Raw genomic sequence first — 18394 nt, 5'->3', positions numbered from 1 at the left:
GTGAGCAGAAATAGTACATATGTTATATTGGAGTGATAACACAATTACAGGCAGTTCTTTTACATGAATGAATTGCAGGGCGAGCTATGGCATGTGAAATAAGACTTCAGATTTTGCTTTGAAGCTAGTATCTCTAATGCCCAACATGCCAGAGTTGTAAGATTAAACACTGCATGCCCAGTGACCAGCACAAGAAGGACACTGTGTCCATGGACGGAAGTGCTGAGCAGCCAGGCCACCTAGTTCACCCCATGGACCACCTCCCATCAGAGCCATGGACATTCCCCAAAGCAAGAGGAGATCCTGAGGAGGAAGGAGACCTACTTTCAGTCTGCAGAGTGACTATAATAACTCACCAAGTGCTTTTCTTGGCACGTGGGTCCCGGGTGTGTGTGCCTGATGATGTCAGAAGCACCTGGGACCGCCCTAGTCCCTTCAGGCAACTCTCGGGGCCCCGGGCATCTAAAACTAATCCAGGCTCTGAGAAAGTAATCAGTGGTAAGTGACTGATTACAATGCTTCAGGGACCCATTACTCTATAAAGGACTTTTTGTTCCAAAGCAACTTTGAGAATCTTTCCCACCTGGCCCCCATGACAACGATGTGTTAGACCCAGAGCCTGTGGCGGGCATGGGAGACTTTTTGTGGGATAGTATGAAAAAGCTTGATGAAACTCATCTTCATCATACACTGTGTTCACCTTATGTATTTCTTTCATCTAACTCAAAGTTTTTTTTGTTTTTTTCAGAACCCATCTCAGCTTTTGCAGGTGAGAATTTTCAAGGTAAAAAAAAAAGTTATTTTTAAATTTCTGCATGCTTTTTCCTTCCTCCCATGTGATGTAAATTTGGCGGAGGCGATAAGCCTCCAGATTTGACAAAGCTCCCGAGAGAGAAATAGATGCCACACCTTCTCACCGCTAGATGGCGCCAGCAACACCTGTAGATATGGGGAAAGGGCGATTGAGAGCTTCACTGTCTCTGGATTAATTAAAGTTTAGAAACCTATAATAGAGACAAATAGGTTACAGATAAACCTTTCAGCTTTGCATTGTCCAATGGAGAGCAATGAGGCTGAAAATGCACGAGTGGTGAGAAAAGAGAGGCTGTGGGGAGACGGAACCAAAAAAAAAGAAAAAACGTCAGTATAAATTAAAAGTGAAATGAGGTGGCAATGATTTATTTTCCACCAAAGATGGTTTCTTTCCAGTCAGAGGGCACCAAGGCAGCGGTCTCAATTAACCCTCCGTGAGGTACACAGTTGTGTGAGGGAAGAAAGTTAGGGGAAAGGCATGTGGAATGACAGTCCTCAGCAGAGAAGGTTGCAGAAACCTGGGGACCGTGTCTGGTTAAGGGAAGAAGGAGGCTCATTTGGTGACTGGAATTAGAGCACTTGAAATACAGGACTGAAAAATAGAAAGTGACATTTTATCCCTAATAAAGTAACTAGAGAACAGAACAAAGAGAGAGGAATGTGGGATGCCTGCCTTATCCCAGGAGGGAAAACTAACCTCCAAACTTGGGGGTGCTAAAATGCAGTGTATTTCACATCTCACCCTCCCTGGAATCCTCTTGGTTGACACTGCTAACGTTTCCACCCCGGTTCCAGTGCTAAGGATTTGGAAGCCACTCTGTAAAGGCTTCCCATGAGTTGGCCCGGGTGTATAAGCACACTCAGAGACACTCACCCACACCTAATAACAGACCCTACTTTATGCAAACAATCCCGAGGGTTTCGATGCCCTGTTTATATTGGCTGCCCTTAACCCCACAGGTGACAGCATTTCAGAGATAAGGGAAGTCGTTTTTATATCTGAAGTCTAGACTCGTTATCTTCGCTCTCATTAATCTGTCCAGCTCCTGGCTGGACAGAGATGAATTCCTGGTTTGCCACCTAGATGTGCTCTCTGACTTCAAATCATCTCGCCCAATTTGCCACTCATCACCCACAGCGCTAAGACAGCAGATGAGGGAGAGGGCCGCAGGATGGGGGGTGGGAAAGCTACCTAGGATGTCTTTTCTTTCTTCCTCACCCTTGCTGGCCTCCCTGAGCCCCATCCCCACTCCCCACTGCACATTTTTCAAGTATTAAGAGTATTCCTGTGCATGTGTTGGCGCTCCGTGGGTGTGAGATTTTCTGTTAACACGAATGTAAAAGTATCGGAAGGAAAAGCTGAAATCAAAACTGAACAACTTGGATTACAGTTGAATTCAAGTTCTAACTTTCGGGACCCAAGGTAACGTAGATCCTGGGGAAGTAAACTTGCTTACGTTGTTTCACGTGACTTTGATTGCTGAGACTCAAAGCTCCCAGGAAAGGCTGGTTAGGGCCTTCAGCCCCCACGGCAGACACTCTGCTGTGTGAACATGGATGTCTGGGTCCATGACTGACAAGTTCAGTGGCCAAGTGGTTTGCTTCTGTGAGTGAATAAACAGTCCAGGGTACATGTGCTGTCGCGGAGGCTGTATTTACCATGAGGCTACACAGGCCAGTCATGTTCTCTTGTAAAATATATATGTAAATAAAATAGCCTCAGAGCTGCAGTGCTCGTTTAGCCAAAATAAACACAGGGCTTAGGGACCCCAAGGTAAGAATTTCCAGTGTGCTTCCGATGGGCTGGTTTGGGGCTCCAGCACAGGCAGCCCTTGAGTGGCATGGATTGGCCTACGGCTGTGGTCTTGGGAAATAACAAGCATCTTTGGAAGGAGGAAACCAAACTCCAGAGACTTGTTTTGGGAGTCAAGAGCAGGATGGGAATTGAGAATGGACAGTGTCGATTGCGTTGGCAAGTTTTACATGGAACTCTGACTTGGTAGGCAGATGAACCCAGGGCCAGGGAGGCTTCTAATGGGCTGAAGGCCCTCTGACTTCAGTAGACATCTCTGGGTTTTGACTTGAGCGAAGCTTTCCATTTGGGAGAGGAAAGAGGACATTCGCTCTACCTTACCAATGACCTCTCCGGGTCAGGGTGGTGGCAGCCTTCTCTTGGTGGGACGGTGAATGCCTTGGGAATTAAACCAGGCTGTTCACTCAAATAGAGAAACAGAGAAATCAGGTTTGGGCAAGCAGGATATGGAAAGGTGATGGTGAAACTCTATTAACAACAGGCATATATTGTTAGTATGGTGGGGGTTTTTTTTTATGTAGATTGTTTTTCTTTTCCATTATAAATTTACCATGAGACAAAAGCAGTCTCATTCTTTATGAGAGACCAATGTGTACTAGGTAAACCTTTAAGGCAATGCAACAAAAGTGGCTTTCTGGACTGAGGCTTATTAGATAGTCTTGATCTTTTATATTTTGAAGTGTCTTTCATTTTCTGCCTCTTACTCATCTCTTGCCATGGAACATTTTCTTTTTATTCGAATCACCTTGTGTTTTCTGCTTGGTATATATGCTTTGATTGTGTATCAGGATATGAGTCAGTAGTGAAGAGAAACAAGCCACACTGAAAAAGAGAGCCATGTAGAGAGGGGACAAGGAGATGGAATGAATAAGCTGTGTTGTCATATGATGTTTAAAAAGACTTTTTTGCTGTTGTTCTAAACAATGTGGCCTGGGTATGCTTTTTTTTTTTCTTTTTTTCTAAGCAGTGGCTATAGATATAGTGCCATCATGTATCTTTTTCCAGAATTTGAGCTTTAACAAATGAAAAACTGTGTGTAAAAGAGTTGGGGGAGGTGGAGAACTGAAAAGTGGTGTAATTAAGGTGATGGATTATTTCTTCTTAACCAATGCTTTCTATTTTCAATACGAGTAAAAAGAATAATAAGCCAGTAAAAATACATAAAACCCGTAATCTGAGTTCTGCAGTTGTTTACCAGGTAGTTATTTTTAGCAGGTTGCAGTGGAAGCAAGAGCTCTTGTTCATGTTCGAGGCTGTGGGCTTTGAACAAAGTGGGAGCAGAGTGACCCATGGGAGTCCCAGGCATGGGTGGGAGTGAGAGTGAAGGATTCAAAAATGCTGCGTCAACCACTGATGGATGCTAGGAGGGACATCAGTAGCTCCTGCTCACAGCTGTGAGCATGGGTTTTGGGTCTCAGACCAGCTCTGAGGGCTGCTGGCCCTATCTCTTGGGCCTCACTCATGCAGTCCTCTGCAATTTTCATCCAGGTAAAAGTAGAAAGAGGACAGCACAGGCTGTCTCCCGGGCATAGAGGGGCCCATTTTGGGGCAGTGACAGCTGCCTAGGGTTTCACCCTGTGTCTCAGGTTTGCAGGTCTGTTTAGTTCGTACCAACTGGCCCATCTCTGCCATGTCTCTTCCCCATCTTTCCATCCCCGCCCTCATCCCCGCTTGATCTGCCAATCGGCTGCCTCCCTGAGACTTTGCTCCCCAGTGTAATGCCCCCCTATGCCAGGGCACAAGACCTGGGGTGAGCCTCAAATTCCCTCTCTCTCTGGCATCCCTTTCTCCCACAGCTCTCTTGACTAGAAGCACTTGCAAGACGCAGTGAGGGTTAAATGGCATTTTCGCCGTGATCCTCTGATGAAAGGCAGAGTATTCCCAGCCCCTGCCACGGCTCCAGATAGGCAGCTGTGGGCTGTGACTCCTTCCCCGTGACCCCCTCCCCCTGAGGTCCCCAGCTGCCGGATCAGAGCTAGGTGTTGCTGAGCCGGGGAGCCTGGAGATGCATGCGTGTGAACCGCTCACTGCCCGCCTGCTGCTGCTGCCCGAGGGGACGCCAAGGCATCCTTTGTGAGGTTCGATCCGCAGAGGCCTGACACATCACCCTGCAAGTTTACCATTCATCGAAACCGCCACCATCAGTTTCTCTAAGGGGAGAAGAAAATTTTTTCACTGACTTTTCCTCTGTCCAGGAACAGAAGGGACAAGCCTTAATTTAAAAGAAGTAATCTAAGTGTCACCAAAGAGAAGACAAGTGTTCAGACTTCAGGCAGCCACGAATCTGGGTTTAGGGGTGTCTTAGACAGGTGTGGGGGGGCAGGCAGCAGCATTCCTACTAATTGAGTGGAAATCTCCCAATGACCACCCCCCCCCCGACACACACACACACACACACACACACACACACACACACTGAGTGCAAGGCAAATGGAGAGTCATTTTTCAGGGAGATTTTATGCTTCTGCATTCTTCTTCCAAACAGATCGGTAGGCGTGACCACGTTCTTCGACCCTCTTCTATAAACTTCTCTAGAGAAGCCAGCTTTCTCTTTTGTTTGTTTAATCTCACAAATTAAATAAATGTTTTAACTGAAATGCCCCTTTCTCCAGCACTTCGTTTTCAACCTACACATGCAAGACTGCAGACAGGCCAGGCCTGAAACAGTTCTGATTTGCAATGAACCTTTTTTTCCCCCCTCCAAGAGAGATGATTTACATTAGGTATCTTTCGAAACATTTCTCTTGGAAACCTGGATGACTCCTCCAGGTCCGGAGGACATTTCATAAACTTAGCTGCAGGAGATGTTTTCGCTTTTTGGTGATTCAGTGAGAATTTGACTGAGACAGTCCGCAGACAGGTTCAGACAGAAGAAAGAAGCAGAAAGGGAGAGGTCTGCTTCCTGGTCCACCCCGTGTGGTTAGGGCAGAGTCTGCACACTTCTTCTGTCAGTAGACAGACAGTGAACATGTTGGGCTCTATGATACTCTGTGTGGCTGGGACTCCCTGGCCTGGAGCACAAAGGCCATATGTGATGAGGGTGGCTGTGTTCCAAAATGTACAGAAATAGGCTGAGAGCCAGATTTCGTCTTCTGACCCCTGGGTTCCAGCACAGGCGGAGGATTTGGTCCACGTGCTTCCAGTCCTGACCCCGCCACTTCCCAGCTGCGTGTGCCTCCTCCAAAAGCTCTGGGCCATCTCTCGGGTTCCACTCTGTGCTGCCCCTGTCCTCCTCCTCAGTTTTCCTCCAGGCAAAATCAGGAGAAAGTCACTTATCCTCTCAGGTTCTCCACTTTCCCATCTGAGAGTCATGAAGAATAAAGATGATTAGTTGTCCAATTCCTGGCACCCAGGAAGTCTCCACTCATTAAAGTGATAGTTAGGCTCACATTTCCCAATTGCTTATTAACTCAGTAACCCTGTTTGCACAACAGGAGTGGAAAGAACCTACCTACTGTGTAATTTTTTTTTTGTTATACTCCCATATTGCTTCTCAGCCTTTTGGCTAAGATCCTGTGCAGGGCTTCTTAGAATCTATTGTTTCTCAGAATTTAAATTCTCCACCTTCACACCACCCCTTTCTCCAGGAGCTCAGAACTTTTACAGGTGGAAGCCTACTCAACCTTGCAAATACACTTGGAGTTATTGACTATTTAAATTTCTGTTTCTCATTATCTTACACATTGGGAAAATCATATACAGAATTAGAAGGTGGAAATTCATGAAAAATAGAACAGGCATTGAAAGCATCCTTCAGTTGGGGGGAAATCAAAGTCTGTGAGTACAGGGGGGGAAGTTTGAACAATCAAAGAGACTCTTCAGGTGAGCACATCACCAGTGTTGGACAAAGTTGAAGTTACCTGCGTTTTTTCTCCCATCCTGGGGGACGTGTCTCCAGCTCCTGAGTTGTGAAGCAATGGCCTGGGCATCTCATGGCTGAGGGGGCAAGTGGAGCTAAAATGCAGCCACTTACCAGCATCTGCCTGAAGGGGGCACCTTTTTGCATTTTAACGTAGAGGCATGGTATGAGCTAACAATCTAACACTTTCCAAGAATAACTATTCTGTGAAGTAGCATTAGGTCATCAAGGTTTTTTCAGGGAAGTCTGAATGTTGGTCCAACATGCATTCCTCCATTCAGCTGTCCACTCATTCCTCTAGCCACCCCCCACCCCCCCACCCCATCTATCCATCCATCTATCCAACATTCCTGGGATTGCTGCCCTTATCTTGGAAGGTGCTCTGGAAGAGGACTTAACCCCTATTGACCTGCCTTTTCTCTGGCTGGCAGACCACAGCCTCATTAGCATATAGCCCTTGAAGACTGCCGCAGAGCCAGATTCTAAAACAGCGGCCTGTGGGAGTTGAGTCTCTTTAGCTGGAGAGGGTCCCAAGAAACTCTGGCCCCCAACTGCAGGTCATCAAAAATTGCCTGAGGGGGATGAGAGGAGGACTGTTAGCTGTATCCTCTCTTTTCTGACTGCCTTAACATTAAAAACACAAATTCACATAGTATATTTTCTCATTTCTCCAAACAAATGTCCAGGGAAAATGCTTAAGGAGCCAATATGATGTCGTCCACCAAATGGCTTCTGTCACTAAAAGTTTCTGCATGGTGATCATTTCTGGGGAGGGAAGTACTAGCAGGAAATGGGAGGAAGGTTTTATGAGAAAGTGGAGTTTGTCTCCCAGAGCAGAGCAGAACTTGAGGCCAGGGATCTAGCTCTGATTCTGAATCTGTAACCCAAATAATGTGACTTCTTCTCCAGCGCTCGGTCGGTACAGTCATGTCTGACTCTATGCAACTCCATGGACTGGTAGTTCACCAGGCTTCCCTGTCCATGGGGTTCTCCAGGCAAGAATACTGGAGTGGGCTGCCATGCCCTCCTCCAGGGGATCTTCCTGACCCAGGGATCGAACCTGAGTCTCTTATGTCTATCTTTGGCAGGTGGATTCTCTACTGTTCCCTAGATCCTCCCCTCTGTGCCCCGGCTTTGTGGATATCATAAGCAATACTTTAGGAGTCACGGGAGGAAGGCCTCAGCCCCAGTGTTTTGAGCCCTGGGGGTGGGAGAGAGGCAGTGTATTTAGTGTTGAGAACCAGCGCTGTGGCTGAAGAAAAGCAGCTTTTTGAACTGAGACTGTGCTGATGGTGGGGACGAGAGCAGTTATGAGTGTTTCATGCTTGACAAAAATGAGCGCTCCTGCTTTGTGGTCTGGTCAGGAGCTTCAGAGGGGGAGTTAATTCCTGCGGACTTACCGCCTTCCTTTCCTCTCATGGCTGAGCAGCGGCCTCATTAGAGGGTGGGCCTCACTGTGGAGCCAAATGGAAATCAGAGGCAGACACGAGGACACCCTTTGGGGAGAGGCAGGTGGCCTGGAGGAACCTGGAGCCCATCTCTGCACACTTTGTTGTTTCTCGTGCGTTCTCCTGAGCCCACATGAGAATCCAACGGCAGGATGGTTGCCAGGCAGCAGATACTCTTGGTGACCTGAATAATGAGTTGACACCACGTCCCTGTGACTCACGAGCTGGCCATTTGGAGGAGCCGTTTGCAGGGCCTTGCTTTCTCTTTGTTTCAGTATGGTCACAAAAAGAGGGAGGGAGGGAGGGGAGGAGGGCTGGAGTGAGGGAGCTTAGCTACAGTAATGAAATTATTAAAAGGTGGAAATGGTCTGGGAGTAAACACCAGTAGAGGAGGAGGTGAGGAAGAAGACAGGATAGAAAGGGGCGTGGTGGTGACCCTGGGATTCTGGGATCCTTTCCACCCCAGGGGTGGCGGCTGCAGCTGCCAGGGTGTATGCTGGGTGACACATCCTCAACATAGCTCCTGCCAACCTTGTGGCACTTCTGATGGGCTCAGAGGCCCCGACGAACCCTGTACCCTAGCACAAGGGGATTCCCTAAAGCTAGAGGAGTCAGTGATTAAGAGCTGGAAGAGCGGACAGGCTCTGAAAGATTTTCCAAGAAAAATGCTCTCATTTTTCTAACACTTCTGAGAAGGCATCAGAAGGTATGATTCACCCCTCAGCTATCCCCCAAATCAAAAAGAGGTGCTCCAGGGTTCGGGTTGCAGGAATCGGCAAACACTGACTCAGAAACAGGAGTCTTCACCTCAGTTCGGTCTTTTAATCACGAGCATTTATGGATAGCCTTCTTGGTGCATACATACCCTGAGGTAGAAACCAGGATGAGAGCTAGTGTTTCTGCTTGAGGAGTCCACGTCTTGTGAGGGAGGCATGAAAATATCAATGAGCCTTGTCTGCGTCTTGAACAGAGATGCACCCAAGGGTAGGACCAGCGGTCCAAGGAGAAGGCAGCAGCATCTCCTCCCCCACCACCGTGGCTCCCACCGGGGGTATTCCACGGATAGAGAGGACACATCTTTCTGGCCACCTCTACTTGATGTAAGCAGCTAGGGAGGAATTTTTCATAGGTTAAGCATACATCATTTTTCAGAAGTAAAGATCATGTCTGGTTTTGGCAAGCTCAAAAGCTCCTAGTCCCATTTGGGCCGGATTCTCATCTGATGTAAATCGTTGGGAGAATCAAGTTGTAGCCCTGTTTTGCATTAAATGGGACTCCAGCCAGTCTTTCCCCAGAGTTACCCTGGGCTTAAATCTACGACATCATCTCCATGGCAACCAGAGGCTGGCCAGTGAATGTGGTTGCCTTGTAAATCCTCTGCTAGCTTCTCTTCCCTCCTGTCTTTCCCGTGATTAGAATGTTCTCCTTTCCTTTGCTCTCACTTACTCACTGTCACTCTCACATACCTACTCTTGTTTTGCACCCACATTTTTTGGTTGCAACATCCTTCCAATCAGCTTTTTAAATCCTCCATTCAATTAAAAAATGAAGATGTGTTAGTCATTGCTTGACAGTGGTAACTGACCTGTTTAGACAAGACCAGGCTGATTTCAGTGGGCATGGAAGCCTTGGCAAACCAAAGTGGAATTCCCCTTCAAGTCTAGCCAGCCTAATTAATACATTGTTTGAGAATGCTGGCCAGCCAGACCAAATATTGTTATTTCCACCCATTCGGAGAATCAGTCCTACGGAATCCCAGAAGTCATTTTAACATCACTTGCATGTATTCCTTTGTGTATGCGTGTGTGTGTGAGAGAGAGAATCATAATGCTTCTACATATTATAGAGTATTGCAGTTTCACAGAGAGAAGAAAAGAGTTTTGGAATCATACAGCTCTTGGTTGAATACAATACTTACCACTTACTTGCTGTATAACCATTCATTATTTCCTCATCTGTAAAATGGGTCTGAGAGCACCTACCTGATAGGGTTGTGAGCAGGAAGTAACATCGATCACTGAAAAGTGCCTGGCCCACCCTGAATACTCAGGACCGTCTTGTTCCCCTGTCCCCTCCCCATCCACTCCGAAGCATGTGTGTGTGTCTTTTTTTGAATTAGTTTTGGATGAGTCTGCATGCTCTCAGCCTAGCAACCCTCTTCTGTGTCTCTCCACCAGGGGGCACCCTCCCACCGGGGACCGAGCCCACGGTGGACACGGTGCCCGTGCCGCCCGTCCCAGCCTACTGGTATTACGTTATGGCCGCCGGGGGCGCCGCGCTGGTGCTGCTCTCCGTCGCGCTGGCCCTGGTGCTGCACTACCACCGGTTCCGCTATGCGGCCAAGAAGACCGATCACTCCATCACCTACAAAACCTCCCACTACACCAACGGGGCCCCTCTGGCGGTGGAACCCACCCTAACCATTAAGCTAGAGCAAGACCGCAGCTCGCACTGCTGAGGGCCGAAGCAAGGACCGCACCCAAATCAAACAAGAAAGACTGCAGACACGTTGCCTCGATTTTGCACTTTTTCCTCCTCGCCTAGTCTCTGTGTGAACGCTCAGACGTCTCTGTCTCTGGGCCCAAACCCTGTGCGCTCGTATCCATCCCGACCGTCCTCCTCGGGTTCTTTTGTTTTCCTTTGGTTGATTCCAAACCGCCCAACCCCAACTCGACAATGCTGCATATTGGAATACGAGAAGACACACGCCCCTAAGCGCCTCACAACTCACGGCTCAGCTGGTTTCCTCCCAGAGACTGGTCCCCTGTTTCTTCCCCTAGCCTTAGCCCACCCCTCCTCTCCGGTGGGCAGTCCGCCAGGAGACGCGGGGGAAACCCGGATCTGTGTGTGTACATAGTATATACATCTGCGCCTGTGAATAGCTCTGTGTGTGCGTGGGTGTGAGAGAGGCTGGCTCCGGGGGAGGGGAGTGTGTGCGTGTGTTCAGAGAGGGCCCCCTTTAACTCACGTGTTACTTCTCCGGGGGTACATGTTCCAGAAAATAATATAACTGTTCTAGTTCTGTTTACTTGGAGAAGAGATTGAAGCTTTTTGTTGCCTTATCTAGCTCCGGCTGGATTTCTGTTGGCTTACCATTGTCATCTCCAGGTACCTAAAACTAGAGGCCACGCGAGAAGGAATGTGGCCCCTCCCATCCCTGTCCCAGGCCCCACCCACCTGACCCAAGAGGAAGGGTCTCCCACTGCACTCAGACCCAGATGTGACTCCCAGCCAGTCCCGTCTGGGGTGCCTGACGTTACACAGTAACAGCCATTGGGTGCCTGTGGAACCATCTCTTCCTTCCAAGCCCTGAAGCAAATTTGTCTCATGTTGCCTTATAAAAGAGAAGCTCATAATGAATGTTTAGCTTTTATCAGTTAAGTCCAATCTTGGAATAAGTCATAGAGAATAACCAATCTGAGACTGGTGTAGGAAAAGCAGTAGCCTGTTGAGAGCAGGAGGAAGTGGAGAAGTAAGGATTGAAATGCTGTCTTTAAAAAAAAAAAAGAAAAACCCTCACCCCAGGGGGTTCATTCGGCCCACCGGGGGATGGGGTGGAGTAACAAGGTTAAAAAAGTCTTCTTTGGTATCATGGATCATGGTTAATAGCATTTGTAAAATATGGGGGGAAGGGGGTCATTTGCTTTCCTTTCATGGTGTTAATGTGTGCCTGAATCTATAGCCACTAAAATATAAGGCTGTTCCCCTGACTTATTTGAATACTATGAGAGAATAAAAAGTTGCCATTTGTTTAAATGTACTAATGTGCTACCCCTTAAAGCATTCATAGCATCTGGTAAATACACCCTCATAGGCTGGCCTGGCGTTTCCAGATGTGACTGCATTGTCAGGAGAAGGTATAAGGAAGATAAATCCGTTGCTGCCCATTTGTCCTTTCTAAGCAACCCAGGGAGAGGGATGTTAGAGATAAACTGCCTAACTATATTGTACGAAGGATAGATTCAATAATGAAGCCAATTTCATTGATAGAAAATGCATATTTTAATGAGATTCTCAGCGTACTGGGGCTTAGGCTGGGGGTGTTTGTTTCTCACCTTCCTGCTAGGAATCCACTGGGGAAGTGTAAGATTCTCTCCAAAGATGGTTGCCTGGGCTGAAAGCCTCCAGATACCTTCTGAGAACAAAATACTAATGATTTTTTGGCTGCTTGTAGGAGAGAGACTTAGCATTCTTTTGGAATATTCACATAGGTCCCTCCAACAAACGCACACTCAACTTTCGCATCTGGTTTGTTTCATCCTCCTGAAAGAATGGTGCTCTCCCACTCTTACTCTGTTTCAAAGAGCTAGTCTGTCTCAACCACAGCAGCCCTGCCAAGAAAGGAAGATGAAAGGCTAGAGCGTGAGTTACCTTGAGATTTCAAGAAGTGTCTTACCCCAACTGAAGATGGAGAAAGAAAGAGGGGGAGAGAGAGGAGGGGTGGCAGGATACCATGGATACCTTATGATGACTTTCATGCCCATCACTGAGGGCTTTTTATCTCAGGTGTCCGTATCCAGTGATGTGTTTGGGGCCAGGCATTCCCTTGAAATGATTGACATCCCTATAGGCACCCCATGGAAGCGTGGTGTCGGGAAATTACACCTGGGAAGTCCGGCCAGTGTAGCAACTGTCTGAGTTACCATACACCCGTGAGGATTTCCCTTCTTTAAAAGAAGATGACAACAACTCTGTGCATTTGCTGTATCTTTATCTGATGCCCCATGGTGGCGTCATCTTTATGTACATGCTGTCGTTGAGAATATGAGACTGCTCAAATCTCTGTGAATCCCATAATGCACTTCAGCTGGGGATGTCGCATCTCTCTCTCTCTCTCTCTCTCTTCCTCTCTCTCCCGCTCTCTGTCTCTCTCCACTCTCTCGGCCCCAGCAACTTTCATAGTATTATCCAGGTACTATGCTAAAAGGGCAGCTCTTCTATAATGTCATGCCTTGCAGCTTTAAAAAGCAAAATTCTGTATTTCGTGGAGGAAGGGAAGGGTCCCTCTCTTCTCAAAAAAAAAAAAAATAGACTGGACAGGTGAATGCATGCATGCATGTTTAGAGTTGCTTCTCAGAAGACAAAGAGGTGATAGCAACTATTAAAAAATAAATGAATGAAAGGAAGGTCTAACTCGGGCTGGTAAAGTTTTTGCCTTAGTAGAGCTTTCATGTTAACAGTTCCAGGAGGGAAACCCTTATCTCTGGGGTGAAAAAATCCCTTTCTTGGTATTATGCTAGCAATTGCTATCCCTTAATTGCCTGTGAAGGCAGAAGAAAGAAAAACAGGATCATAGCATTGCCATTGACAAAACAGAATGCTGAAAGTAAATTTTTCCCTTGTCCCACATTTTTGGGATTAAAGCCAGAATAGGATAGGAAATCCAGTAATATTTCTGAGGTTGATACCCCATCTTTAAGAAGACTGTGTCTTTAAAAATGAAGCTAGCAGGCAAGTAAACACCTAAATAATGGAAAATTACCAAAGAACAACAGCAAAACAGGAAAACTTAAAGATTTTTACTTCCTATTCTTATTCCCCATGCCCTATAACTGTGACATCGCTTGCATTGCTCAGTTGCCTGTGTGTCAAAATACCTTGTGGACGTTGAAAACTATTTGAAAATGTATTGTGTGGAATGTAATAAAATGATGATATTTTTATACAAACATCTGTTTTTTTTCCCCCCCACCTTGGCTTATGAGAACAAAGTTCAGATGTAGGCTTTGAACAAACTGATGTTTGCAAAGTTTATACATCACCTTCTGAGCTAGAGGGCATTTCTGTGGGAAGTAGGTGGGTTTTCTCCTTGAGGCTGAATGCCAACTTCTCCTTCTTTAATTTTTATTACTACTGCTTGTTAGGAGTTTTATCCAATTTGTGCAGCTGAGCCAACTTTTATGATTGGTGTGGGATTTTGCAAAAGTTGCTAAGTGCTAAATTACTCCATGTGATTCCACAAAATTTCTCTTGATGGCAAATCCCTGGAGATGGGACTCTACTTTCAAAAGGCCCCCGGGGCTGGGACCAGTGAAGCTGAATCATGTTCTCAGCTCTGCAGAGACAGATAGTTTCCTTTGGAGAAGAAGTGGCAACATCTTACCCCTTGCCTACCAAATTATTACTTCCACGGGGACGTCGATCTCCAATTTATGAGCACTTTCCCAGACCAAACGGGAACTTACAGTATGTTCAAAGCTCAAAAATATTCCAGACTTTGGAGCAAGTAATGAAGATAATTATATGATTACTGGGAACCTAGAAATATCATGGTGGAATATTTTATAAAAGGAATATTCTATAAAAACTTTGAGGAGAGGAACTTGGGGAAACTTACTGAAAAGCCAGATCTTTTGATAAGTATTTGATGAGTATTTAGTAACATGAATTATAAGTTTATGTGCTCAGTCGTGTCCGACTCTTTGCCACCCCATCCCGTGGACTGTAGCCCACCGAGCTTCTCTGTCTATGGGATTTTCCAGGCCAGAATGCTGGAGTGGATTGCCATTCCCATCTCCAGGGGATCTTCCTGACCCAGGGATCGAACCTGTGTCTTCTACACTGCAGGCAGATTCTTTACCCACTGAGCCATTGTGGAAGGCCGTATTTAGTGACATAGTTATATAAAATATTTTATCAGAGAGTTATTAGGGGCAAAAAAAAAAAAAAAAAAGATCTAGGAAAGACAGCCTCACAGCAATTCAGTGTTTCTAGATGGTGGTCAAAAGTGATGATGGAAGAATTTTCCACCCCCCCTAAATTTGTGGGTTGTATTAAAAGTATCAACCCCAAACCCTTCCTCAGAGTCTGAGAACATTCCTAATGGCCTCCAAGGAAAGGAGCAGGTCCAAAAAAGCCTATTTCTGCCAGGATCCTGCTTTTCGTCCTTTCTAAATCTAGAGCCAGGAAGAATTGCTTTTTTACAGCTATCAACCTGCCCAAGTGGTGCTAAAGAAAACAGGCTTCTGGGTTTTCAGATCTGCAGTCGCTACAGCTGGCTCACCAGAGATGTCACTGTCTGTCCTCTGCAGGACAATAGAGTTGAAGGTCTATGAGCAGAGCCTTGTTTTTTCCTCCAACGACGAGCATCATGACCCATTTTGTCCACATAACAGGTGGCTATCCTTAAAGCCATTTGTTCCTATTAGCAAAGGATGAAAATGAAAGCCTCTCAGAAGCATTTATTTCCAACAAAGAGCCAGGCTCAGTCAACATTTTCATAAGCTGGCCTGGGACCAGGTTTGCCAGTGAATTAAATCGGCCATCGTGTATGCTCTATTAGCATTACTGTTTTTGCAGCCACCTTTGAGAATTTCATCATTGCTTTTCCTGCCTTGGTTCTGATCCCAAGGCTTATTCTATACACATTCTCTCTCTTCCCCAAAACAGCAGAGACTGTTAACGATTCTGATCTTAGGCATCCAACACTGCACTGTTATCAGTATGGTATTTCAGACCTAACCCAAGCATAAATGGTACAGAAATTGTATTTCCATGGATCATAAACACCAGATGTCAAGGCCTAGTAGGGTCTGTCTTGGCTCCTACCTGGCCCTTTATGATGGTTTAAATGTGCATTCCTGGGGTCGAAGTAAGATCCTGCCCTCCTAGCCCAGATACGCTCAGCCCAGCTGGTCGACTGTGGTCCTCGGTTTGTTTTTGTCACCTCTCTTCACAGACTGTGCAATTGTTTGGCACAGACGTTGTTGGCCTTTCTATCATCTCTGATGAAAAGAGCTTCATTTTCAGGTTTTAATTTGTGCGCTTTGTGGTCTCCACATCTGAGCCAAACTGCAGACCTGTAGGTGTGGCTGGTGTTCCCGCTGTGTGTGCATCACCGGGGCTCTTGCAGCCGTGATAGGCCTTTCATCCACTTCAGTGACGGCCCAAAGAAAACACAAAACAAAGCCAACCAGAGGAGAAGGAGGGGAGGGGAAGCACCAGCTGATGGCCTTATGATCGGCCGGGGAAAGATCGCCTTACACAAATAAACTAAAAGCTAGGAGCCGTGTAGGATTTGATGAAGCCTGACACAGATCAAGTGCATGGAGTGGCTCTTCAGGTTAGATATCATCAGACACCTGGACCCTCAGAAGGCATCGGGCCACAGGCCACAGCCGGGCTACGTTTGCACTGTGTGGAGGAAGGAGTTCCTTTTGGCCCCAAACTTAAGCCTGGAATGGATACAAGATTTGGGCACTTGCCGAAGAGCAGACCCCCTCTTAGTATGGTTTCTGCTTGGCACAGTACACAATCTTGGTGCTTCAGGGCAAACAGCAGAAACCATTCTTGACCTAAGGCCAGTGGGCAAGAGACCCAGAATCCTTCTACTCACCAATAAAATAGTTGTTCCTGGGCTTTGCTGTCACTGACCTCCAAGCTCCCAATAAAACTAAAGTCCCATGGGCATCAAGCCAAGACATAGTAAAGGCCATTTGAAGAGTCAGCAACAGACATGCTGGAGGCAGGACTGGTCATTGAATAGAGAAAACACCTATTCTTGGAGGCTCATGGCCAGAGTGGTTATTGATACTGAAGAAGGTCATTGGGGGAAACTTTAGGATGGTATCTGACTAGGCTTCTTTTCATTTCTTTTCAACTTGCGAGTTATTCGTGGCTATAACCTCAAAAACTGCAAATTGTTTTTTTAAAAAAGAAGTTCATTTCTTTGTTAACTAGTCGCACTCCCCTCCCAGAGGGAACCATGAGAAATTGTTCAAGGTATATAATTTCAGGGCTTGTTTTATACCTTTACCAATGTATATGTTCATGTCTAATTATGCAGTTTGCTTTGGTTTTGTGTAAATAGTATCAGCGTTGGGTCACTTGGCTGGATAATGTGCCTCTTTTTCTTTGAGAAAGTCTTGGGGCTACTTTGTTGCATGCCTGACAGGCTTACACAATTCTTTTTAAATATCCTCTAGCATTTTGTTTCATGTGGCTGTACCATAGTTTATTAACTGCTTCCCTGCTGGTGGGAATTCAGGTTGTGTCTAGTTTTTCTTACTATGATAAACAATACTGTAATGAACATCCTTATAGTTGCCTCTTTGTTCACGTTTCTCTGGAATAGAATATGTGGGTCAAGCGGTGTGCCTGCTTACACTTTAATAGATGCTTTGGAAGCCTGGAGTATCCTTTTTAGAGTGAACCTGCCTCCATCTGAGAGGCTAAGAAGCTAGTGGACAGCCTGCCTTATATCCCCTATCATGCGCAGAAGCCATATCATCTCTGGCTCTGTCTCTCTAAATTAGGGGGAATGCTTGCAGGGGAAAACTTTAGGACACTTTTAGCTAAAGGAAATCTTAATTGCAGGGATTTTTTTCAATGCCGATTTGCGGAGAATGTGGGCCTGGCTATGAGTCGCAGCTCACTAGAACAGGGGCCACTGTGCCCCAGGAGTTAATTCTGTCCCTGAGTTCAGCAGGCAGAGCCCTGTTCTCCATGATTAATGAGTTCCACTTGGTTTCTTCAAAGAGTGACTGTGCTGTGCCTTGCTGTTATTTATTTATGTTTTCTACTAAAAAATTCATGTAAAAAACATTCTTTAAGGTCAGTGCACGGTATTGTGCTACAGACAAAAATATTCCAACAGCCACAAGCCAGCCCACATGCCAGTGGAAAGTCACCAGTCCTCGGGACCTTGTACCTGAGGCCCCCAACCATGACCACAGCCCTGAGGGGAGCCGGCTTACCCAGCTGAGAGGATGCACCCAGCTCCTTTCTGAGGAGCTTCAGGGCTAGTGTGACCTGAGGAAAGGTAGTAGATGAGGTGGTTTTCCAGTGGGAGGTTTCAATGTGCAGGTGAAGCTACTCGTCCCAAGTGGCTCCAGAAAGGAATGGCAAGTAGAAGAGAAGCCAAGAGACCCATTAGTCCAAAACACCATTTCTTTTAAGAGTTGTTACCCTGATTTCTACTGTGTGCTTAGACCAAGCGGTCCTAGTAGTGTGACTCTGAGCATAATGGATAGTGTGACGGCCGTACAGGAGATCTTTGCGCTTTCTCCAACCTGCCAAAAATCCAGGACTGCTGCCTCTTGGGCATGAGGCTAGGGTATAATTATTTTTGGGGGGGGGGGGTGGGTTGGTTATAACTCTTGATGGCTCAGTGCGGGGGAGCAACACAAGAATGAGATGTGAATGAGCTAGAGCTATGTCACCACACACACACACACACACACACACACACACACACACACACACACATACCACAAGCTTGTTTTGTCTTCTGTGCGTAACTGTGCAAAACTGAACCTCTGTGATGTCATTAACTGATGTACCCAAAGGCAAGGGCTGTCATCCGGAAGAGGAGTGATAGGGCTCCAGGTCTGACTTTCAACAGCGGCAATTTCTTTCTCAGGTGGCAGGACTCATTAACTGGAAGCCGAACTGGAGTCCTCTGGAACTCGCTAGAGAGCGACCAACTCCAGTAATGACAGGAACGCAGAGAAAGCTTTGAAC

General features: G+C 46.5%; 1 protein-coding gene across 4 annotated transcripts in view; it reads left to right on the top strand.

The window, feature by feature from the left end:
* The window catches only part of NRP2 (neuropilin 2), a 120201-nt gene that overhangs the window by 87102 nt on the left and 14705 nt on the right, over nucleotides 1-18394 (top strand). The window contains exons 15-16 of one of the 4 annotated variants that reach the window (XM_065930749.1): nucleotides 749-784; nucleotides 10111-13602. In XM_065930749.1, coding sequence (XP_065786821.1) covers nucleotides 749-784; nucleotides 10111-10391 — 317 coding nt within the window. In that variant the 3' untranslated portion in view covers nucleotides 10392-13602. Of the gene's footprint in view, nucleotides 1-748; nucleotides 785-10110; nucleotides 13603-18394 lie in introns of those variants that run through there. The other 3 variants (XM_065930751.1, XM_065930747.1, XM_065930748.1) reach the window with 3 other exon arrangements.

Source organism: Muntiacus reevesi, chromosome 3 (genome assembly GCF_963930625.1).
Source record: "Muntiacus reevesi chromosome 3, mMunRee1.1, whole genome shotgun sequence".
NCBI lineage: Eukaryota > Metazoa > Chordata > Mammalia > Artiodactyla > Cervidae > Muntiacus > Muntiacus reevesi.
This window is presented reverse-complemented; position numbering and strand designations above follow the sequence as displayed.